The 24989-nt window shown below is 39.4% G+C and overlaps 1 protein-coding gene across 2 annotated transcripts in view; it reads left to right on the top strand.

Annotated features, from left to right (window-relative positions):
- NELL1 (neural EGFL like 1) overlaps positions 1-24989 on the top strand; it is an 845221-nt gene that overhangs the window by 150010 nt on the left and 670222 nt on the right. For both annotated transcript variants that reach the window (XM_066364424.1, XM_066364414.1), the window contains exons 5-7: positions 2304-2400; positions 22693-22765; positions 24381-24463. In XM_066364424.1, the coding sequence (XP_066220521.1) occupies positions 2304-2400; positions 22693-22765; positions 24381-24463 (253 nt within the window). The remainder of the gene's footprint in view (positions 1-2303; positions 2401-22692; positions 22766-24380; positions 24464-24989) is intronic.

Here is a 24989-nt window from a genome sequence, read left to right as displayed (position 1 = left end):
TGGCTTCCTCTGAAACCCCCCAACGTTGAACATAATTTTGCATCATTGTCTCCACAGTGCATAAATACCGGTAACTTTGCGTTCTACTTTCCTCCAGTGGAAATTATTTTGTATGCTTTTCCGTATTTCACAACCTGTATGGTTCTGACTCTTAATGACTGCAGCAAATTCTATTAAGTGATCTAACTATAATTTATGCATTTCTCTTATGTTGTAAATTTGCCTTTTTCCTAATTTTAGGAAAAACATTTTTAAGGAAGTATATAGCACATTTTCGTGTTGAAGCAGTTTTGATAAACTGCTTAATTTGAAATGGTTTGTTCTAACAGACAGAAAAAAAAATGACTGAGTTCCTGGGGAGAGAATACAGCCTGTTTTTTTTTAAAGGAAACTTACTTTTCTCTGCTTAGATCTTGAGCCTCCATTTATAATGGAAAGACGATTAGTTAAGAGAGACCTGATGCTTGCGGAGCCCTGCCAGCTGAATACATTGCCTGGGTTGTTGGGCGGCAGCATGTTTCCAGTGGGGAGCAGGGGAGGAACGGCTGATGCGGCTAGGATCCAAGGCTGTGGCCTGACAGCTCCCGCCTGTAAGAGTCTTGCAATCATTCACTTGCCTTGACACCACTGAACCGTCTTTCTGTTCTTCCACACTTTCCTCTGAGAGCCACTGGAGGAATGAATACATCACCTCTGGCAGGGGGCAGTCAGCTTCCTCCCAGCGAGGAGGGCTGGGCTGATCGGTCGTTAGACCTCTGGTCCTACCTGGCGATGACTGCTCCTGCAGCTGTCTGAGCAAGGACTGAGAATGTAGGAACTGGACAGAGCCATCATGATGCGCTGAATGTCACCGATGGCCACTCTGTCTTTCCCCAGTCAGAATCTTCTGAGCATCCGAGGACAAGTTCAGTACTCGGGCAAGCTTGTCCTTCCTCTTTCCAGCGTTCAAGTGCTGGGAGGTACCGGCCAGGGTGCGGTGGCGGGGGTGGGGGGAGGCCTATGATCACATGTGGTTGCGGGGACTGTATATGAAGAGAGCACACACCTAAATACTGGTGACTGACGCACTGGGGTGTGGTAAGGCAGGACAGGTGAGATAACTCAGTCATTTAGTAAGTATGTTCAGAGACCTTGGGACTGTTGTCTCTTCTGTATTAATTCTGTGTCTTCCTGTAATCATATATGAAGATATATGAAGATTTTATTCATACACAGAATTTTCTCTTACTTTTTTTTGCTCCACGAGGCTAGGACTTTGTGCCTGTTTTATTGCTCTATCTCTTGTTGCTTCATGTGGAGCTCTGACCATAAAAAGTGCTCTATAGATATTTGCTGATTAGATGATGAGTTCAGTAGCTTGATTTTGTAGATTAAGCATGTTCTCATCTGAGCAGCTGCTACACATGTGTTTAGAGGGGTAGAGCAGGTTAGTGTACAAATGAGTGGCAGCTACATAAACTGAGCCAGGGAGGAGTTGTGTAGAGGAAAGTGCGTGGGCTTTAGAAGCAGGCAGCTGCAGATTCTTATCCCAACTCTACCACTCTCTGATGATCTTTACTTGATTGACTCATTTGTATTCCCCGAGCCTCAGCCCACTCACCTGTAATATGGATATGGAGAAAATTATTTTACTCACAAAGTTGGTGGGATGTTCGTTGCTGAGAGTAGACATTCATGCTATCCTCTTCCTCCTACACCTGACAAAAAAGGTGAAGATAGAAAGCCATGAGGGGCCTTGATAATGTGTCCAAGTATTGGAAGAGGTCATTGAGAGGACTTGACTGCTGGCTGACCCACATGCTGGACCTGGGCAACTGGAGGCTCCTCACCTCCTCCACTATCCTTGGAATGGACATTCCATCTACTCTTCCCACACTAGCAGCCACTCAGGGTATAGTCTTGAGAGTAGTGTGTTCTTGAGACCGTCTGGACTGTATACATGTCAGTACCCATTTAAAGCCTCTGTGTAAATTTAGGATTGTGGTGGGGGGTGTGGGGATCTCTGCTGGTGACCACCCAAGAGAAGCCTCCGAGGTGAGTTCTCTTGCTTATGAGAACTGCCGCTGGCAGACCTGGCGCGGTCTGCCTCTGTCCTCAGCCTCTCCTTGCCCTCTGTGTACGGGGGCCGGTTTGAATTTCACCCAGGGAACACAGCGTTGTCAAGAGGCAGATCTCTACATTCATGGTTAAATGACAACCCTGTCATTTAAACCGTGCCACATACTGGCTCCAGGTCTCTCTAGCGGAAGCTGTTGCTGTGCTCTGTGCTTCTTTATTACTAACTGCATTCTTTGCCCCGACAGGATTTACGAGCGTGTGATAGACCCTCCGGAGACTAACTTCCCCCCTGGAAGCAATGTATGGCTTGGTCAGCGCAACCAAAAGCATGGCTTATTCAAAGTAAGAACTGCTTTCTACTCTTGCCACGCGTTTTGTTTTTGTTAATGTACTTGAAGTGAGTTAAATCATTTCACCTTCATGATTTTTTGAAGTAGGTGCTTTGAAACTCTCTGAGAGGCAGAGAATTACGTGACTTGCCTGGGGTCACACAGGTCACTGTGGCACCGGGTACCAATGATGCAGAATGTAAAATAATCCTGATGGTGTTTCTCATTAACCTAATGATTAAGGTAATCTTTAAATGGGTTTTCATCCTCAAAATATACGCTAAATCATTTCGGGGGGCGGGGGATGTTTAGATATGCAATAGGAAACATACATCAGTGTTATGGAAAAGCTTTGCTTTTCTCGTCTATAAAGAGGACAGTACAATCACTGTGTTATTGTGCTTCATAGGAACATGAGGGTACAGTGATAAAATGAAGACCTTAAAAACCATGAAATTTTAAGATAGTCTTGTTTTTCAATAGAATGGGAGAATTTGGCTTCTGGCAATTGAGTAGACGAGATATTTTTAAAATCCTTGTGCTTCAAAATGCCTATAAAATCTGGACGAAACAGAACAAAATGTTTTAAGATTTATCATGGCACTCCGAAGAAGGGAGGTTCGTAGAGGCTGCATACCTGAAGGGAAATGAAAACCGAGGGATATCTGCGGGTGCGAGGAGCTGAGGGACTCAAGCTTAGTCCTTATTGATTTTTTCAACTTTATTGAGGTATAATTAAGCTATAGCATTGTGTAAGTTTAAGGTGTGCAAGGGGTTCATATGTTACACTTAAGTATTGCAAAATGACTCCCACCCCAGTGTTAGCAAATACCACCATCTCATAATTGCCATTTCTTCTTTCCAGTGAGAATATTTAACATTTTTCTCTTAGCACCTTTCAAGTATATAACACAATATTAATAACTCTGATCACTGTGCTGTCTGTACATTAGATCACCAGAACTTATTCATGTTATAGATAGAAGTTGTTCCCTTTGACCAACTTCTTCCCATTTCCCCCTCCCCCAGCTACTCTCTGCCTCCATGAGTTCAGCTGTTAAATTCCACAGATAAATGATATCATACACTATTTGTCTCTCTGTCTTATTTTACTTCACACAATACCCTCAAGGTCTGTTGACAGACATTTAGGTTGTGTCCATATCTTTGCTATTATGAATAATGCTGTAATGAACTTGGGGTGCAGGTATCTCTTTGAGGTAGTGATTCCATTTCCTTTGGGTATACACTCAGTGTAATATGAATCTACCCAAAAGTGGGATTGCTAGATTATATGGTAGTTCAACTTTTAATTTTTTAAAGAAATGTACTACCATTTTCCATAATGACTGTACCAGTTTACATTCCAACCAACAATGCACAGGGTTTCCTTTTCTCCACACCCTTGTCAAAACCTATCTCTTGTCTTCTTAATGTTAATCATTTTAGTAGTTGTGAAGTGACATCACATGTGGTTTTACTTGCACTTACCTGATGATTTACCTCTTGATTTTTTTTTTTTTTTTGGTTTATGTGTTTATTTTTATATCAGCATTATACTGTTTTGATTAGTATAGTTTTATAGTTTAGTTTGGAATCAGGAAGTGTGATGCCTCCAACTTTGTTCTTTTTTTCTCAGGATTGCTTTATCTATTTGCGGTCTTTCGTGGTTCCATACAAATTCTAGGATGGTTGTTGTTTATTTCTGTGAATAATGGTATTTGAATTTTGATTGGGATTAAATTGAATCTGCAGATTTCTTTGGATAGTTTGGACATTTTAACAGTATTAATTCTTCTGATCCATACACAGGATATCTTTCTATTTGTTTTATTAAAAAAACTTGAGAAGACACAAAATCTTGTAGTTTTCCGTGTATAGTACTTTACCTTCTTGGCTAAATTTATTCCTTAGACTTTTATTCTTTTGATGTTATTATGAATAAGATAATTTAAAAAATTTTTTCATATATTATATAGTTAGTGCATAGAAACAATTGATTTTTGTATATGGTTTTGTATTCTGTAACTTCACTGACTTCATTAATTAGTTCTAGAGTTGTTGTTTTTTTTTTTTACAGAGACAGAGAGAGAGAGTCAGAAAGAGGGACAGATAGGAATAGACAGCCAGGAAGGGAGAGAGATGAGAAGCATCAATTCTTCATTGTGTCACCTTAGTTGTTCATTGACTGCTTTCTTGTACATGCCTTGACAGGGGCTACAGCCAAACCAGTGACCCCTTGCTCAAGCCAGCGACCTTTGGGCACAAGCCAGTAACCATGGAGTCATGTCTATGATCCCACGCTCAAGCCAGCAACCCATGCTGAAGCTGGTGAGCCCACTGGTGACTTCGGGATTTCAAACCTGAGTCTTCTGCATCCTAGTCTGATGTTCTATCCACAATGCCACTGCCTGGTCAGGCTAGTTCTAGAGTTTTTAAATGAGGAATCTTTAGGATTTTCTATATAATATAAGGTCACACCATCTGCAAACAAGACAATTTTACTTCTTCCTTCCTAATTTGAATGCCTTTTATTTATTTTTCTTGCTTAGGACTTCTAGTATTATGTTGAGTAGATATATCAAAGTGGGCAGCCTGTCTTTTTTCTGATTTTAGAGGAAAAGCTTTCAGCTTTCACCACTGAGTATAATGTTATCTGTGGGCTTGTCATATATAATCTTTATGATTTTGAATTATGTTCCTCTGTGCCCAATTTGTTGAGCATTTTTATCATTGAATAATGTTTAGCCTGACCTGTGGTGGTACAGTGGATCAAGCTTCTACCTGGAATGCTGAGGTCATCAGTTCAAAACCCTGGGCTTGCCCAGTTAAGGCACATATGGGAGTTGATGCTTCTTGCTCCCCCTCCCCTTTCTCTTTCTCTCTTTTGCTCTCTGTCTCTTTCTCTAAAAAGAAAAAGAAAAGGATAAGTAAATAAAAATAAATTTAAAAAGAATGTTTAGGTTTGGTCAGATGCTGTTTCTACATCTATTGAGATGATTGTATGATTATCTTTTATTCTGTTGTGGTGTATCACATTTGTTGATTGGTATATGTTGAACCACCCTTGAATATCAGAGATAAATCTCCCTTATTTGTGGTGTATGATCCTTTAATGTACTCTTGAATTAAGTTTGTTAATATTTTGTTGAGAATTATTGCATCTCTATTTATCAAGGTTATTGCCTTGTAGTTTTCTTGTAGTGTTCTTATTTGGTTTTGGAATCAGGGCTTATTAAACAATAGCCATTTTATTTAGCTCATAATTCTTTGGGTTGATTGGCTGATTTTTCTGGTCTGGCCTGGCTATGCTGACATGTGTTGGGCTCTCTCAAGTATCTGTAGTCAGTTGACAGGTCAGCAGGTGGCAGGATGGTCTGAGGTAGCCTCTTTACATCTCTTTTGGTAGGCTGGCTATTGACTGGCATGCCTCAGTTTTCTTCCAGATGGTCTCATTCTCTGGTGGTCTAGCTCAGGCTTATATCCACATGGCAGACTTTAGATTCAAGTATAAGGAGAGAGGATGTGCTAGTGGTTTTCTAGGCTCTGTTTGCTAAATCACATTTGCTAATAATTTCCTACCCAAAGCAAGTCATATGACCAAATGTAGAGTCAAGGAGTAAAGAAATAGACTCCACTTCTTGAAGACCTATTTTGACTATTACATTGCAAGGATATGGATGCAAGGAGGACAAGAATTTTAATAGTCTGTTACACAAATCAAGATAAATAGAAAGCCACACATGCCTAGACATATTAGTGAGATAGCAGAACCCCACAGACACAGAGAATACCTTAAAAGTAGCCAGTGAGAAAAGGCAAATTTTCTACAAACAAGTAACAAAGATTGAATAGCTGGCTTTTAAACAGTAAAAGCAGAAGCTCAAATATACTATAAAAAGGTTTTCAAAGTTTTGAAAGAAAGTAACTCCCAAATATAGTTGTATCAATATATCCAGCTTAGCTATCATTTGAGAATGAATGCAAAATAAAGAATTTATAGACGAACAAAACTCTCAGTTAATACCAATAAATCTTCATTAAAGAAGAAAGACATATAGTGCAAAAATTGGTGAATGAATTGTTGAAAGCATGAAAGAACTTGACTAATTACTGTTTGATTAAATAATAATGCCTAATTTAAAAAGAAAATGTAAATAAACATTAGATTACAATAAAATGGTAATAGGAGATAAACTGATTTAAAGTGTTGTAGGCCTTATAATTGTCAGAAAATGCATACAGAAGTTGATTACTTTTAGACTTTAAGTTTTCATGTTAAAAATATAAACCAACACTGAAATAATAGTGTTTAATTCACAAATGTAAGTATGAGAGAATGAGGAGATTTATTAAAAAGTTCTATCAACCTGAATTAAGGCAAGAAGAGGAAAAAATGTTTACCATAATACAGCAGATGTAATTCTATTTTATAATATTAATTATCAAATTTAAATAATTTACACTCAGGGCTTAAAAGTTAAAGTATTATATTGGATTCATAATACTCAAATTCTGATGTATATTGATTTTATTGAAACAATAGAAAAAATAAGGATTCATAAATGCTGATGATGAAGTGGAAAGAAGAAATAGGCTGAGCCAAACATGAGAAGACTGTAGAAGCTCAGGTAATATCAACCCGAAGAGCTGAGAAGTTTACCACACAATGATAAATAATGCTACAGATGCATAAACTTAAGCTGAACATGGACACTGCAGTGTAAAGAATCCTGGGGAAGAATGGTCTCTCTGCAGGGTGCTGGGCCATATGGATCCCCCTCTGGGCCAACAGCTAATCTTGACTTCCCTTTCACACTACATACTAAATCAATTCCAGGGCATTATAGATTTAAATTTGAAAGGTAAAACAGTAAAGATTTAAAAGGCAGCATAGAAAATTGTCTTTATGAGCTCAGTGTAGGAAAACTGTTTCTCAAATAAGACATAAAAGTAATAATCACCAAGAATATGGTTGATATATTGGAATATGAAAATGGGAAGCTATTTTTTCCTTCACAGTACATGACTAGGAGAGTAAACAGGCACACCGTAGAACAGGAGAAGCTATTCAAAGTAGTTTTAGCCTACACAAGCAGAAAAGGCAGACATGTGATGAGTGAAGTATCCGATATAAGATGTTAGGAAATGGTAATCAGAATAAATCCAAAGAAAGTAAAGAGTATGAACACATAAGCTTATAAGAACAGAAATTGCCTGACCTGTGGTGGCACAGTGGATAAAGCGTCAACCTGGAACGCTGAGGTTAGAAACCCTGGGCTTGCCCAGTCAAGGCACGTATGGGAAGCTACTACTATGAGAATGCTTCTTGCCTTCCCCCCTCTATCCTTCTCTCTCTCTTCTATCTAAAAATCAATAAATTTAAAAAAACAAAAATGAATAAAAAGATGAGTAGGATACAATAGAGAAGACCAAGACAACCAAAATGTGCTCACTTGAAAAGGACAGATCTGGAAGTTTGAGCAAGAAAAAGAAATGAGAGGAGCATAAAAAACAGTAGAAATAACAAAAAGCATATTAAAATACTTGAATTAAAATAGAGTAGGGATAACAAAAAGCACATTAAAATACCATAAAACTTAATACAATGGTAATTAAGCATTTATAAACAATGTTATGCCAATAAAATGAAAGATTAAATAGAAATGGAAAATTACCTAAAATACATAAATGATCAAACTGACGTTAAGAAATGAAAAATTGATAATATCATAAAGAATTCATGAGTCAAAATCTATTGGATAAGTTAGTTTTTGACGCTTAGCAAATCAACTCAAAACTTAATGGCTTGGAAGAGCAATCATTTACTTAATGTACAAGTTTGTGAGTTGTGCATCTGTGCTGGGTGTAGAAGAATGCTTTTGTTCTCAGTGGGTTCACTTAGGTATCTTTCGTTAGCTGTTTAGGCCTTCTGGGCTCTGGCTGAACTTGCATGGCCTTCGTCATGATGGCTCAACTCTGCTTCACGTGATCACTCATTTTCTAGCAGTCTACCCCAAGCTCGTTTACCCTGGTGCCCAGACAGGGTTTCCACAGCTGGAGCAGAAGAAGGGTACACAGTCTTTTTTTTTTTTTTTGTATTTTTCTGAAGCTAGAAACGGGGAGAGGCAGTCAGACAGACTCCCGCATGCGCCCTCTGCCCCTCTGGGGCGTCACTCTGCCTCGACCAGAGCCACTCTAGCGCCTGGGGCAGAGGCCAAGGAGCCATCCCCAGAGCCCGGGCCATCCTTGCTCCAATGGAGCCTTGGCTGCAGGAGGGGAAGAGAGAGACAGAGAGGAAGGAGAGGGGGAGGGGTGGAGAAGCAGATGGGCGCTTCTCCTATGTGCCCTGGCCGAGAATCGAACCCCGGGACTTCTGCACGCCAGGCCGACGCTCTACCACTGAGCCAACCGGCCAGGGCTGGGTACACAGTCTTTTGAAACCTAGACTTGAAACTTGCACATTGTTGTTTTGCCACATTACCTTGACCAAAGAAGTTATAAGGCCAGATTTAACGGGATAGGAAATAGACTTCACCTTTTTATGGGATATGCTACAAATTCCCATCACAGAGGGCAGCAGTCCAGCAAGAAGCAAATGATTGTGATCATTTTTGCAGTTTCCTATGTCTCCACCAGTAACCACAGGGTTCAGACCATTTTACAGGGGATTCTATAACATCCAAGGAAATAATTCCAATCTTACATAAACTCTTTCAGAGAGTAGAATAAATGAGAGCACTCTCCATCTCATTCATGACGATAGTGTGAACTTGAGTCCCGGTTCCCACAATAATTAGCAAAATGAATATACTTGTGTGTGTGTCTGGATGTATGAGAGAGGCCAAGTTGGTCATTCCAACAGTGCAGATCAGTTATTAACATCAATATGTTTATTAATATAATTTACCACATTAAACAAACAAAAGGAGAAAAGAAATCCTGTGGTCATCTCCAGGCAGAAAAAGCACTATATAAAATTCAATACTGACTCATGATAAAAAATTCTTAGCAAAATAGTCATAGGAGGAAACTTCACCAAACTGATAAAGAGTGTATAAATTAAACATGCATAAAAACATCATGCTTGCAGTTTAAATATGAAGAGAAGTACTGATAGAATCAAGAACTAGACAAGAATTCTTTTTTTTATTTTTTTTTATTTTTCTGAAGCTGGAAACAGGGAGGCAGTCAGACAGACTCCCGCATGCGTCTGACCGGGATCCACCCGGCACGCCCACCAGGGGGCAATGCTCTGCCCATCTGGGGTGCCGCTCTGTCGCGACCAGAGCCAGTCTAGCACCTGAGGCAGAGGCCATGAAGCCATCCCCAGTGCCCGGGCCATCTTTGCTCCAATGGAGCCTTGGCTGCGGGAGGGGAAGAGAGAGACAGAGAGGAAGGAGAGGGGGAGAGGTGGAGAAGCAGATGGGCGCTTCTCCTGTGTGCCCTGGCCGGGAATCAAACCCGGGACTTCTGCACACCAGGCCGATGCTCTACCACTGAGCCAACCGGCCAGGGCAAGAATTCTTATTACAACTGTTTCTTTACATATTATAGTGTAGGTCCTTCCAGCACCTACAGTAATAAGTAAATACAAGCCACCAATAAATAAAAGCTGTAAGGATTATAAAAATGAAAACAATCAAGTTAGGGTTCACAAATTATTAGAATTATCAAGATTGTGCAGAAAGAGTGCTGGCTATAATAACCAAAGACAAAACCAGGTGTACCCACTGCAATAAAGTAGCAGCAGCAACAGCAACACATGTGCAGTTAAACAAAATGTTTCACTTATCATATCAGAAGTGTATAAAGTACATGAGAACAAATCAAACAATATATACATGACAACTATAGAGAAAATTATAAAATTTTATAACAAATTACTAAAGAGTACCTGAATGGAGAGAGGTGTATCATGTTCTTGGAGAAGAAGTCTTCAAAATAATAAAGATATCAATTCTTCCCAAATCGATCTCTACATTCAATGAACTTATAATAAATTCCCAACAGGATTTTTTTGTGTGTGTGATGGAATCTGCAAGCTGGTTCTATAATTCATACGGAAGACTAAAGATCGATAATGACATTTCCAAAAAAGTAAAAGGAGAGCCTTTCTCTTTGAGAGATGAAGACTTACTTTAAAGTTATAGCAATCAGCAGAGAGTGGGTGTATCAGGAAACGGATTGGCACATGAACCAAGAGAACAGAATGGATGGACCAGAGAAGACTCTTTAATTATGTGCGAAAATGTGGAAACTTGGTATACAATTGAAGTGGCATTCCTGATTAATGGGAAAAGGATTTATTCATGGATAAATGGTTACAAAAATCAGTTATTTAAGTATTTCATGTATGCTATCATAATTGATGTAATTGATTTTTGTGTATAATTTCAGGGAAAGTTTTCAATATTTTGACACCATTCACAGAAATCAATTATAATTACAATTGAATTAAATAACCTAAATGTGAAAGCAAAACTTTGGAAGTTTTCTTAGACAACATAGGAAACTAGCTTTATGATTTCAGGGTAGAGAAGAATTTCTTAAGCAAGATTAAGAACTGTGAAACCCTTAAAGAAGATATTGATAAGTTTAATATATGAAGTAAAAATCTGGTCATCAAAGAAGATCTTGCCAACAAGACCGATAAGCAAAGAAATAATATCCATTAAATGCTATAAATCAATAAGAAAGATTCTCATAACTCAATAAGAAAAGATATGTAAGGGCAGTTCCCTAAAGCAGAAACATGAAAAGCTAATGAATGTATTAAAAGGAATTCAGTTTCAATAGTTATCTTGAAAATACAAATTAAAACAATTATGAAATATCATTTTTACCCATTAATCTATCAAAATGAACAAAAAAGAACACCAGACAGTGTTAAGTGTGGGTGTGACAGCTGACTCATTGTGTGGAAACTTGAATTGGTGGAACTAAGAATAATTTGGGAGTTTCTGTATAAATTGAAGATAGCATACCTTATAACACAGGAATCCAACTTCTATACACATTGAAGGAACTTGATTATGTACCCAAGGAAATATAGATAGTCATTACCAGAGGAGCAGTTCTTTTAGTTATTTCAAAAACTTTGGTAAAAGCTAATTGTCCATCAGTAGAAGAATGTTCAAATAAATTGTAGTAGAATCATAATAAGTACTGAAATCATTGAAATTGAGTAAAAATTGATGATTTGCAAATGTAATATTGAGTAAAAAAGCAAGTAACAGGAGAAAACTATGGTGATAATTTTCTTCAGCTGGGTGGTGCATTTACAGGTCTGCTATATTTTGCTTTCAACTCTTTTGTACATCATGAATATTTAAAATACAAAAGTATGTCATAATTTTTCAGGGCGGTAATTTACATATGTATGTGTATATATACATATAAATAGATACATGGACACATATGGGTATTTTTCATGCTTCTAAGAATCAACAGAAATTTGTTCAGATGTCTCAGTTCCAAACTGACCCACTTTGAATGTTGTTGCTTCTTTTCTGGTTAGTTAGTTCCTGGTAAAGTTACACTTTTCTTGGGGCCTAGGGTCTTTACTGAAGGGCAGCAACTGGTCCCCAACTTTGGAAAGACATCAGAATTACAGGGGAAGACTTTTTAACGTGCCGATTTCTGTGCCTTCCTTGACTGCTTGCTGATAATCTGAACTGTAGGTCTTAGGAGTTTGTATATTTAGAAAAGATTCTCTCAACTGATTTGAAGGTGTGAAGGCTCCAATTTGAGTGCACTGACAGGTGACATGTGTTGGTCTAGATTTGAGTTTTGCATTTGTCTCTAGAAAGATCTCACAAAATATAAGATAAGACCACTAATTAGCTTCTGCTTTATTGGCTTTTTAGATTATTGGCTCTCCAGCATTAGAATCTCCTGAAGAACTTGTTAAAACATAGTTAGTTGGATGTCAGCAAAGTGGTAAAATAGGCTTCTGTCCCTTCACAGAAACATTAAAAAAAGTAAGCAGCTGAAACTACCAGAACCAACTTTGTCTAAAAATTTTGGAAAACATTCAAAGATTTACTTGACCAAGCAAATTCTGAATCAAGACAAAGGCAACATTAAAATAGGAGGAAAGCTTTGTGGCATTTTTACCCTGCTCCACACTCCTCACGGGTGAAGAGGTCAGTTCATGTTCCCAGTGTGGGACTGTGGGCCCTGGTTTTAGAGGGAGCAGAGCAGACCTTAGTTACAAATTATTTTGTAAGTCTGGTCTGTCCTGGACTGCCTGAGGACGGAAGGAAAACACTCATTCCTGTTTCACCTAACTCAGAACTCTCCAGGCCATAAAAGTGGCAGGTGTTGCATAAAAATATTACAAAGCTTATAAATAACCTGCAACTACCTGAGGCAAAACAGTGCAGTTGACACACTCAATAGACCACCTAAAGCCTGGAGGAAAGGCTGGGAAGAAGGAGTCTTTGGGCGTTAGAGTAATGAAATCACCGATGTATAGAAGAAAGCCGTGTGAGTACCCAGAGCAAGATGCATGTTCAGAAAAAGCCCTGAGAATGGCCTTTCACTTTGGGCTATGGTTAGGAGCAAGCACGGCTCAATGTTGAAGGAGGGCTCCAGTATATGTGAGTGAGTGTGTGTGCGTGCATGTGTGTGTGTTTGTATTTTCATATGGAAAACAATACAGTAATTAATAAGTAATAATACAATAATAAACTGTGTTTCTTGTACTTACAACTATAAACTTACTTTTGCCCCACACTGTATGTATGTGTGTGTGTGTGTTTGTGTCACCTTCTCTAACCTCCATCCCCTACTCTCTCCTATCCCATCTCTCCCTCTCTCCCTCCTCTCCTTCCCTCTCCTTCCCCCCCCCCTCCCACTCTTTCTTTCCCCTCCTGGAATTCAGGGAAATCTCTGTCTACACACATCTGAATATAAACTCGGAAACATAGATTTCATAACAAGAATTCATAACAAAATTACAGTCTCTTCAAAAATAGTTGGGAAGGTCATAAAACAAATGGACTACTATAGTATTCAACAATAAAACAAAAACAAACTCAGGAAACCCTGGGGAAGGGAGACAATCTGGTCTCCAGGGTTACGACCATATTTAAATTACCATGTTCAAGTAAATTAATAAAGCAAACAAACAAAAAGGAACGTATTGCCATTCAAAGGAACAAAATAAATGGACAGAAATTGGCCCTGAGGCAGCCGAGACGTTGGCTTGCTAGACAAGAGACTTTAAAACAACTACCTTAAATGTGCTCAAGAAGCTGAAAGAAAGCATGAATAAAAAACTCAGGGAAGTCAGGAAAATTATCTATGAACAAATAAATACCAATAAAGAGATAAATTATAAAGAGGAGCCAAGCAGATATTCTGCAGCTGAGAAGTACAACTTAAATGAAAAATTTGCTAGAATATGTATTATCAAATTTGAGGAACCTGAAGAAGGAATCCTTGAACTTGAAGCTAAGACAATTTAAATTCACCCGTCTCAGGCACAGAAATAAAAATGAAGTCATGTTTGAGCCATGTGGGTACACAAGGGGGAATCAGTTTGCATTCATTCTCCCACATACTTTCTGACTGGAACCTTTCCATTACCTTCTTCACTCTAACTACAGTTTAAATGATAGGTAGGGCTGGCTTTGTGGCAGCTGACCTGTGCATTTCCAGAGGGGGCTGCATTTACAAAGTGTCCAAGCTCGGTTTATTATTTATTGATTGATTTCATTGAATTAATTGGGGTGACACTGGTTAAGAAAGGCTCTATGATTTAATCAACCCTTGTTTCTTTCTTTAAGTTAAATTTCAATAGTTTTAGAACAAAAGACTCTTCAAGTTATAGGACTGGTCCTGAGTGTGTGTGTGTGTGTGTGTGTGTGTGTATGTGTGTTTATGAATCTGCTTTTTTATTATTGGTCACTCTCGAGATTTTAAGCTTTACTTTGGTCAGAACTGTGTCTATTTTCTTCAGCAAGTTCTTAGAATAGTGCCAGGAATGTAGTCGGCAGACAGGATACTCTTAAAAATGAATGCATGCAAAGCTAAGAATTTGTCTTATTTATAATGTGGCCATATCTCTCATAATGGTAACGCACATTATATAAGAATGTGTTAACAGCACCTAACACATACTAAGTTTGCAATATGCATATTCTTTTTCTTACATAGTTCATGCTCCCTATGGGCTTAACACTAGAAGTAATTGGCATGTTTTCTGACTTTTAGAGACTTTTGTTTCAGTAGGGAGTTTGTAAAGAAGAGAGGGAGAACTGTTAGTCCTATAGTTTATTCCAGCTTGGTGAATGTATGATTCTCTGAAGATGTAAGGAACCTTGTATGTAAGAGCCCTCCTACGTGATAAAGACAGAGAACACATAGGGTGTTCAGACTTGGTCAGTCATTTTACCATTGAGGTGGTTTGGAGCGGTATGGAAGAAGTACCAATAATTACTGAATGCTTTCTGTTCTAGACCTTGAGTGGCCCTACATATATTATCTCAGTTAATTATAATCCCCCTTTGGAGAATCCTAATGTAGCTATTTTTATCCCTATTGTATAAATCAGCCAACAACGGGACTCAGAGAGATTAAGCACCTTGCCACTCTAAGCAATGGAAATGGGGTTGAAGTTTAGGTCTCTTTTATTTCAATCTTTGCTCATTCATCCAAACTTTTATTCAACACACATTTTTTTAAGGTCTTGCTTACCTTATACGAGTCACTCTTTTAGAAGGGGGTGACATTTCCCTAACTACATCAGTGTCCCACAGTGGAGACAGACTCTATAGTTTTTTTTTCCAGGGCTCCAGCCCAAAGGAATGGGTTGGCCCGTGAGAAGTATGAGAAGGGACAGCACTTTGACCCAGCCATCTCCCTAGGGAGCAGTGTGGATCTCTCTGCTCCCCAGGTGGAGTAGCACAATCTAAGGGCTATTTAGAAGGAAACTTTTTAAAATGTATCATCCCCTTAGAATCCTGTATGTCCGCAGGGCTTCTGGCCACGGTTTGGTGAGGTGAGCCGGCTAGGCCAGGGAAGCGTGCCCGGGTCTCATTACAGGACCTCCCTCAGTCGACTGGACTGGACGCCCCTGTAGAAGGGGCAGCCCTTCGCTGGTGAGTCACACACCTCAGGCTTTTAATATCTGTCTTGTGGGGGCTGCCTCCTGGGCCTGCGAACCACACTGACTTTATCGCTCTAGAACTAAAAACGCTTGTTATGTGTTTTTAGGTAAAAATAGCATTCTTCTCTACTTTAAATATTAATACTTTGCTTCGTAGGCAATGTAGAAGCAAACACTGCTTCCTTTTCACCGCTAATTTCTGGGCTCCCATGGATCCTTGCGGTCTGCAGTGAGAGCACCCCTGATTAAAGCACAGAGGATGGTGTCAGGCACGTGAGCCTTGAGCACTAGGTCATTCCTCTCAGAGGCATGGGACACAGGCTGGGGATTTTGTCACTTCAAAACAGCCTCCTTTTGCTGGCCAGAGGTGGAAGGCTTATCTGAATCCGCTGATTGTCATAGATTTTCATTATATCAAGATGGTTGACTACCACTCAATTTCTCTGATGCATTCTGAGCTGCTGCTGCTGCTCCTATTTCGGGGGCTAAAGAAATAAAGAACAGGCCTAGGTGAGTGGCTGTGAGTTAAGGATACTTCACTGGCTTGTGTCTTCTGGTACTTTCTAAATAGTTGAATTTCTCAGGGAGAATTCACATCACAAAGCCTTCCTCCCTTTATTTTTCTCTGTTGGGTGCATTTGGGTCTGAAGCCTTTTCCTCGTACCTGGACGTCATTGTATCCTTAACAGCTGAGCTGTCACTGGAAAGTAAAATGGATTATAATTTTTTTTAATGCCACAGCTGTTGTTTTTTTTTTTACCTCAGCTGGTTCTCATAATTCCACAGATGGTAAACATATGTTCATAGGCACATAGGAGAAGTAGCTACACTGGATTCTTCTGTCTCTCATTCTTGTTTTCCTTCTCATGCAGAAAGTCAAAGTCGCAGAGCTGGGGAATCTTATATTTGTAGATTAATATTTCCGTGCGTTAAGACTTTGGAAACAGCAGGATGGCTAATGATATGCTAAAAAGCTGAGTTTTTATTGATCGTAATGAAAGCCGACAAATGTCTTCCTTGGCTTTTGTGCAAGCTGGAATATTTTATTAACTGTCTTCGGGGCAGAAATACATAATTGGTTGCATTTTGAAAATCCTCCTTGTGAGTTTCCCTGAGTCTTACTTTTTGTCAGCCTGTTGCCAAGGCTTGGGCTCTTGCCAGTTTATAAACAGAACATATCTTCATCCATATATTTACATGCCCTGCAGGAACTCTCCCCACCTCCTTTTCTTTCCCCTTTCAAAGCAATTTGTTTCAGTGTTTCAGCATACAAAAAAATACAACAGTTTTCTTCAATGTAAACAGAGACCTGCAAGGAAATAGGAGCCTTAAAAAAGAATTAGCATTTGTTTGGCAGCAAAGCTGCTTTTATTTGTATCAGAAAGCTCCAAGTCTTAGAAGGACTTGCATAATCTTAGTTATTTCATACAGAGGGGGGTAAAAATGGCATAATTTTTCTAATCTTTTTTATTTTCATTGTATCTTTCTGTATTTCTTACAGTGAAATGAGAAATATTCTCGGAACAATGGAAATAATTGAACATTAGTTCTCTAAACTAAAAAACCCATGATATAGAACCTATCTGGTACAAATATATTTTCAGTACCTAGTGAGCTGAGTGCAGGAGGTAGAGGGTGGCAACAGGTGGATGTAACAAAGGGGGAAAATTCATTTTTCTCCCTTCCATTAGTACTAACAGTAAAAGTTTATTAATTTGGGCTCTGCACTTTAGGGGATTTATTTAGCTTCTCAGATTAGCTGAAGTTTAGCATTGTACTAACAATGAGACAATGGATTGTTTAGCAAATTAATAGTATAAATAAGATTGGAAGGGGAATAGGCTACTTTTGGACCTCTGTTTTCTAGCCCTGAAAAAATGTTTTAGCAAACTGTTAGCATCTGATGCAAATAATTCATTATGGTCATAAAGTAGTATCTATGAATTAAGGCAATTAAGATAGGACCTTATTTTGATAACAGGACCTCATTGTAGTAATACCGTTTTAGCTCCTGTAACTCTAAAACATTCTCAAATGATGTATTATTACCTGCCCGTGTGGCAGTGGCCCAGCTCTGGTGTTGGCGTTAGTAGACCTGTAGTTCATGGTTTAGGATTAGGTATCCTTTGGGAAAGCTACTTAAAGTATTAAAGCCCTAGGTCTCATAGGTCAAATGACAGATGATCTGGTCCTAGATCAGGCCTGACATCCCTAGTCCTTACTGGGTGAAATCAAGATCACTTCAGAAGCTTTTTCAAAATATGCATGACTGTCCTCCCTCAACCTCCTCTGAAATTTTAATATGTATCCCTAGTTTAACAACTAATATCCTACATGATCTTCACAGACTAACAGCTCTGAAAATTATATTGTTCAATATTGTATAATTCACAGTTTTCAGGAGTTTGATGCTTTGAAGGTATTTATTGTGCCTCCTATGGGAAATACACGACAATAAACCCTGCAGGGGATACTGAGACGAAATATATGATTTTTGACTTCATGGTGTCGACAATTTGGTAATTCCATCAGTTGCCATTGAGTTTCAAGTCATGAAGATTTTACTCTGTTCATATATCGGATTTGGATGCTATTTTCACCACTGTGAACTTGTAGTAGGTAAACCCTCTCGCTCCCAAAGAAACAAATGATTGATGTAATTTAAGCGCAGGGTTTTCCAAAGTAAACTTACATTTGAGTCACTTGGGACAGTTTTTAAAAATAAAGATTCCTGGATCCCTCTCACTCTGCTGAAACAGAATCTGGGGGTAGACCCAGGAATCAGAATGTTAAACAAATATTCAAGGTGATTCCTCAGAAACTCAAAGTTTGAGCAACACTGCCATGATGAATGATATGAAATAAAACATAGGTCAGAATAAATGAGTTCACCTAATAGAAGCCCAGCTAGAGCTGCGTTTTTCTATTAAGTGTAGATACATTTACAGTTAAGTAAGGAGAAATAATAAAAATCCTACCTTTTGATCCCTTATTTTGTATTGTTTGGGAGAAATTGCAGTGCTTGAAGGCAAATCCTTATGTATAGAAATCCTCATAGATGATTTTTCTGGGAGAAATAAGGCTAACCGAGCCTACCGTATTTCCCATGTATAAGGCGCACCTTAATTTTGGGGCCCGAAATTTGAAAAAAAAATTAAATAAAGTTATTGAACTCAAGTTTTATTCATCATAACATTCATACAGCTCCTCATCACTGTCAAAACTGCTGTCCAGCCCTGGCCGGTTGGCTCAGTGGTAGAGCGTCGGCCTGGTGTGCAGAAGTCCCGGGTTCGATTCCCGGCCAGGGCACACAGGAGAAGCGCCCATCTGCTTCTCCACCCCTCCCCCTCTCCTTCCTCTCTCTCTCTCTCTTCCCCTCCCACAGCGAGGCTCCATTGGAGCAAAGATGGCCCGGGCGCTGGGGATGGCTCCTTGGCCTCTGCCCCAGGTGCTAGAGTGGCTCTGGTCACGACAGAGTGATGCCCCCCCCCTGGAGGGGCAGAGCATCGCCCCCTGGTGGGCAGAGCGTGGCCCCCTGGTGGGTGTGCCGGGTGGATCCCGGTTGGGCGCATGCGGGAGTCTATCTGACTGTCTCTCCCCGTTTCCAGCCTCAGAAAAATACAAAAAAAAAAAAAACAAACAAAAAAAACCCCCAAAAAACTCCCATCCATTAGCTTGTCCGCATCTGTGTCTGATGACAAATCAGTGTCCTCATATATTGCCTCGTCCTCAGTTCCATCGATGGCATTTGAAATGCCACAACCACTGCATAAAATGCACCTGGGCCCTGGCCGGTTGGCTCAGTGATAGAGCGTCGGCCTGGCTTGCAGAATTCCCGGGTTCGATTCCCGGCCAGGGCACACAGGAGAAGCGCCCATCTGCTTCTCCACCCCTCCCCCTCTCCTTCCTCTCTGTCTCTCTCTTCCCCTCCCACAGCGAGGCTCCATTGGAGCAAAGATGGCCCGGGCGCTGGGGATGGCTCTTTGGCCTCTGCCCCAGGCGCTAGAGTGGCTCTGGTTGTGACAGAGCAACGCCCCGGAGGGGAAGAGCGTCGCCCCCTGGTGGGCGTGCCGGGTGGATCCCGCTCGGGCGCATGCGGGAGTCTGTCTGTCTATCCCCGTTTCCAGCTTCAGAAAAATACAATAAATAAATAAATAAAAATAAAAAAAAATAAAATAAAATAAAATGCACCCGGTTTTTAGACCCCAATTTTTTTTAAAAGGTGCATCTTATACATAGAGGAATATGGTATTTTGTCATTTTATACAGTATAAAACTTTTTAAAAAGTTTTTATAAAGAAAACTACATGCTCAACAAATGCTTCTTTTTTGACAGCTGTCCATGCACTACATAGACCAAATGGCAACTCACTGCAACACCTTCTCATTCTTGTCCGGGGGAAGGTATTAGGATATATACACATGCATGTACTTACACACACACACACACACACACACACACACACACACACACACACACACACCCCTCTGGGTTACACTGGTATTTGTACAGTAAGTATATTGCCACCCTTCTTTTAATTCAGCGTGGAATTTCATCCATTCACATAAATGAACACTCCATCTTGATTCATTTGGCAAGAATGCATTTTCATGCCATTTTGTGGGCTGACCTTCATGGCTTGTCGTTAGGGAAATACCCCCAATGCTTTGAGTTTCTGCGTTAATGGGCACTGAGAAGCTGTCAACCCTTATTCCTGTTTTTGTTCAAGTCAACGTCATTGACCTTTACCTAATGATCTATGTAATACAAGTACGTGCCAGAGATGAATAGTGGGAAAAGAGAGAAGTGAGGAGGGAGGCAGGTAGAGGAAAGATGTGAGAGAGGCAATTTGTAATTTATAATGCAAAAAAATTAGTAGTCACTCATCAAAAGTGCCGTGTACCATATTATGTTGCTACATGACAAGTGAATGGGATATCCTTTTCAAATGGATTTTCCATTTGTTTCTGGAAAGGTAATTAATGCTATGACAGATGTGGTCCAGGTTTCTGAATGCTCTTTCCATGGCTCATAAAAATAAGAATGATTTAAGGTCTTCCTACGAACAGGCAGTAGAGGTACCTTTCCTGGTCTGTGTGCTTTCACTACTTCCTCATCACCTCGGGTGACCACACATCCTGGTTTGCCTGGGACTCTCTGAGTTTAGCACAGAAACCCATAAATCCTAGAAAAACCCACAAAGTTGATTGCTCTAAATTCATCCATATTTAACTTGATAATACAGATGTTTTCTACGGTGATATCTAGTTCTCTCCAATGGTCTGTTCTTTGATGGAAGTCTGCAGCTTTCTCTGTCTTTGATTCATTTTTTTTCTTTTACCTAGAAAGGTAGAAAATGCAGATATCTAAACTGACAATTTCAGCTTGAACTCCGTTTCATGGACCCAGCCCTTGGGTGATAGAGAGATCTTTAGCCTTTGCACGTAGTACTTCTTCCCTATGAAGCAACTGAAGCACAGAGAAGGTGGTTCTTATTGTCTGAGTTCACCCAGTAAGCCAGAAATGGATCTAGAACCCAGGTCCCCTGACTTCCCAATCCCATGCTTTCTTCAAAATTCTCAAATGTGCCTGACCAGAAGTGGTGCAGTGGGGAGAGCATTGGCCTGGGATGCCGAGGGCCCAGGTTTGAAACTCCGAGGTCGCTGGTTTGAGCGCGGGCTCACTGGCTTGAATGTGAGGTTGCCGGCTTGAGCATGAGATCATAGACATGACCCTGTGGTCACTGCCTTGAGCCCATAGGTTGCTGGCTTAAAGCCCAAGGTCACTGGCTTGAGCCCAAGGTTACAGACTTGAGCAAGGGGTCACTAGTTCAGCTGGAGCCCCACAGTCAAAGCACATATGAGGAAGCAATCAATGAGCAACTAAGGTGCCATAACTATGAGTTGATACTTCTCATCCCTCTCCGTTCCTGTCTGTCTGTCTCTCACTACAAACAAACAAAGATGCAAATCTCAAATGTGCTTGAAAGATACCATGTCCTCTTAAAGGGGTTAATTCATTTAGAAAAACTGAGCAACTTCACACCAGGAGGAAGCTGATGCGCTTAGATTACACTATATTAATTGCTCCCTGGAATTCTCCTGTGAGAGATTATGAATTCACGCTGAGCAGCAGTGGCAGGAACTTCTTCCCCATGGCGAGGCTGGCTCTTCTTTTCATTAACACTGCATCATTCTTGACAAGAAAGAGGTTAATAAATGTATCTACCTCTGAGGAAGAGGTCCTGTGGTCTTGTTACTTCTATTAATATTTCCAATTAATATGTTATCTGGAAATAATAAGCAAAAACAGCATTTACTGATTATCATCTGTTGTTTAGAAGATAAACAGATAAATGTTAAATGTTACTTCCTCTGAAGACTTGCACACTATCTTAAGCCTATATTTTATTTATAGATTAAGCTCAATAGTCTCTCAATATTCTGAACCAGCTGCCACATTTTCCATCTGTTCTGTAATATCTAATATCTCTTCCATCAAATCATTAAAAAGAGAACAAATCTGGAAACAGAATCTTGAAATTCAACTTGAAAATTCCAAAGCCAAGTCATTATTTTTACTGTGCAAAGGCCTCCCCAGTGACTTTCTTAAATTAGGGCTGTCCTCCCAGAGAATTAAGGGACCACCTTCCACTCAGTGAGATGTTGAGCAGTTCTTACGATTTAGCAGCTCAAACTCGTTACTTAATTAGCTGAGAACAAAGGTGGTTAAAAAATTTTCCCCACCCCATATCTAATTTTATTTCCTCGACTGAAAGAATCAGTAGAAACATTTTAGTTTAATATTGTTGTGTTATCTTTTTGCTCCCACTTTAAAACATTCTGTAACTCAGGAATATTTAATGATCCAGGATAACAAGGGCATTGAGGAGAATTTTTATTATATCGGTGACTTTTTAGTCCATAGTTAAAGCATATTTACTGATGGATCCTTAGTGTTATGATGTCTTTTGCCTCAACCAGTGGTTACTCATTGTCACTTTCTCAAGCTGAATGTACATTTCAACATTTCTAGAAGAGGATGGCTTGGGGTAGTTCAGTGTAGACTAAAGCCAACTCACTTTTTGAATGAGGATCTCACCCTTGTTTGAAAATAATGAGCCCTGCAGAGAACATGAGAACTGGTACATGTAATCCTGATACCTGCCTTTGTCTTCTGTTTCCAAGGGGATCATCCAAGATGGGAAAATCATCTTTATGCCCAATGCATACTTAACACAGTGTCCGAACCTGAATCGCAGTAAGTAGCAACTTAAAGCAGTTGTGAATTTTTAATCTTATGTAACTTGTTGATAATATTAAAAGAAACAGGTCAGGAAGGACACCCACACACTATTTACAATGTTGATTGATGAGGTGGTAAGGTTAGTGAAATAGAACTTATCTATACTATATACTTCTGTGTCTTTGAATTTCAAAAAGCTTATGTATTATTTATAGAATTGAAATTTGAAGGTAAGAAAAGTTACATTAGCAGTCTGGGTTCTGTAGATTGGTATGGAAAGATATGTTTAATATAATTATAAATACTTAAAAAACCTATTTCTTCTTTGAATTATTTATTTATTTTTTCTTATAGAGAGAGAGAACGAGACAGGAAGTGAGAGAGATGAGAAGCATCAAGTTGTAATTGCAGCACTTTAGTTGTTCATTGATTGCTTCTCATACGAGCCTTGATCCTGGGGACTCTAGCTGAACCAGTGACCCCTTGCTTAAACCAGCAACCTTTGAGCTCAAGCTAGTGACCATCGGATCATGTCAATGATCCCACTCTCAAGCTGGCGACCCCGCGCTCAAGCTGGCTGAGCCTGCACTCAAGCTGACAACCTTGGGGTTTTGAACCTGCAATCTCAGCATCCCTGGTTGACGCTCTATACCCTGGGCCACCACTGGTCAGGCTGGATTGTTATTTCTTTACTCTAATTTTTGAGAGTTAGTTTCCAATCTTACTGCTACTTTTTGCATTTTTTATTAATTTTTTTTTTTTATTATAGTTTCCATTTACTATTTTGTATTAGCCCTGGCTGGATAGCTCAGCTGGTTCAAGCATTGTCCCGAAGAGTAGAGATTTCCAGTTTGAACCCCAGTCAGGGCACATACAAGAAACAGGCCGATGTCTCTCTCTCTCTCTCTCTCTCTCTCTCTCTCTCTTTCTCTCTTGCTAAAATCAATAAGTAAACATTAAGCCTGAACTGGGGTGGCACAATGGATTAAACGTTGGCCTGGAACACTGAGGTCACTGGTTTGAAACCTTGGGCTTGCCTGATCAAGGCACATACGGGAATTGATGCTTCCTGCTCCTCCCCCCTTTCTCTCTCTAAAATGAATAAAGACTTAAAATTTAAAAAAAAATTGGTACTAGTTTGAGGTGTATAGCACAGTAGTTAGACAATCATATACTTTACAAAATCTTCTCCCTGATATTTCCAGTACCCACCTGATACTGTACATGGTTATTACAGTATTTTTTACTATATTTCCTATGTGATACTTCATTTAAAAACTATTCTTTAAACTTCTTGACCTGGATTTCAGTTTTCTTTTTCTTCTTCTCTGATAATTTATATGTTCCAGTTATTTGTGAATAAAAATAAGGGCTTAATTTTAAACTTAAAAATGTTATACTGTCTTTCTTTTCACCAAACAGCCCTTTTCTGCCCTGTTCTTTCTTTTTGTCTAGTCATGAAAGGGAAGGATCTACACCTGAACTCCTTTGTGATTTTATGCCAGTTTCAAAGTAATACTTAAACAGAAAAGCAAAAACCCTTCTATGTAGCCAAACAAGTACTGTTTTAAAGTTTTGTTTTTTTATATAAGTACTGTGTCAACATATGCTTTATCTTTTCTTTATTGAGCTTGCCCAACTTGTAGTGATTTCTTAAGCCTGGTGCAAGGAATAATGGATTTACAAGAGCTTTTGGCCAAGATGACTGCAAAAGTAGGTATCTAAATTTCATTTGGGATGTTTCATTTCTTTCTCCATGCTACCTGCAATTTAGAGTGATAGGCAATCATGGAAACATTTTAGCCTTGGCATCTGCAATATGTTGCTATGAAAACGATGTATCCTTACTTGAAATAGTGTACTACCTACCGTAAACATAACTATTTCTGTCTTTGTTACTATTAGGCTGTATCAAAATGTTTACTTGAAAAATGTTTGGGAGAGGCAATATGTGTCATGGTTGATTCCCTGGGAGTGGAAAAGAATTTGCCCATTGGCTATTAAACTAGTAACACTGAGATGATAGATGGTCAGAGCCACCGCTGCTCATAAGCGAGTGCATTTCGGAAGAAAGAATAATTGCTGGTAATCAGAAGGGGCAAAATAGCTATTATTAGGAAAAGATTACTGTCACAGCAAGGCATTTTATCACATTTCTAATATATGATTCATTTCAGGACTGGTCCTGAATTAAATAGTGAAAGAGGCAAAGTTTGCCTTTCAGCATCTTTGGCTTTAT

Source organism: Saccopteryx leptura, chromosome 1, assembly GCF_036850995.1.
Source record: "Saccopteryx leptura isolate mSacLep1 chromosome 1, mSacLep1_pri_phased_curated, whole genome shotgun sequence".
In the NCBI taxonomy this organism is placed as follows: Eukaryota; Metazoa; Chordata; class Mammalia; order Chiroptera; family Emballonuridae; genus Saccopteryx; species Saccopteryx leptura.
This window is presented reverse-complemented; position numbering and strand designations above follow the sequence as displayed.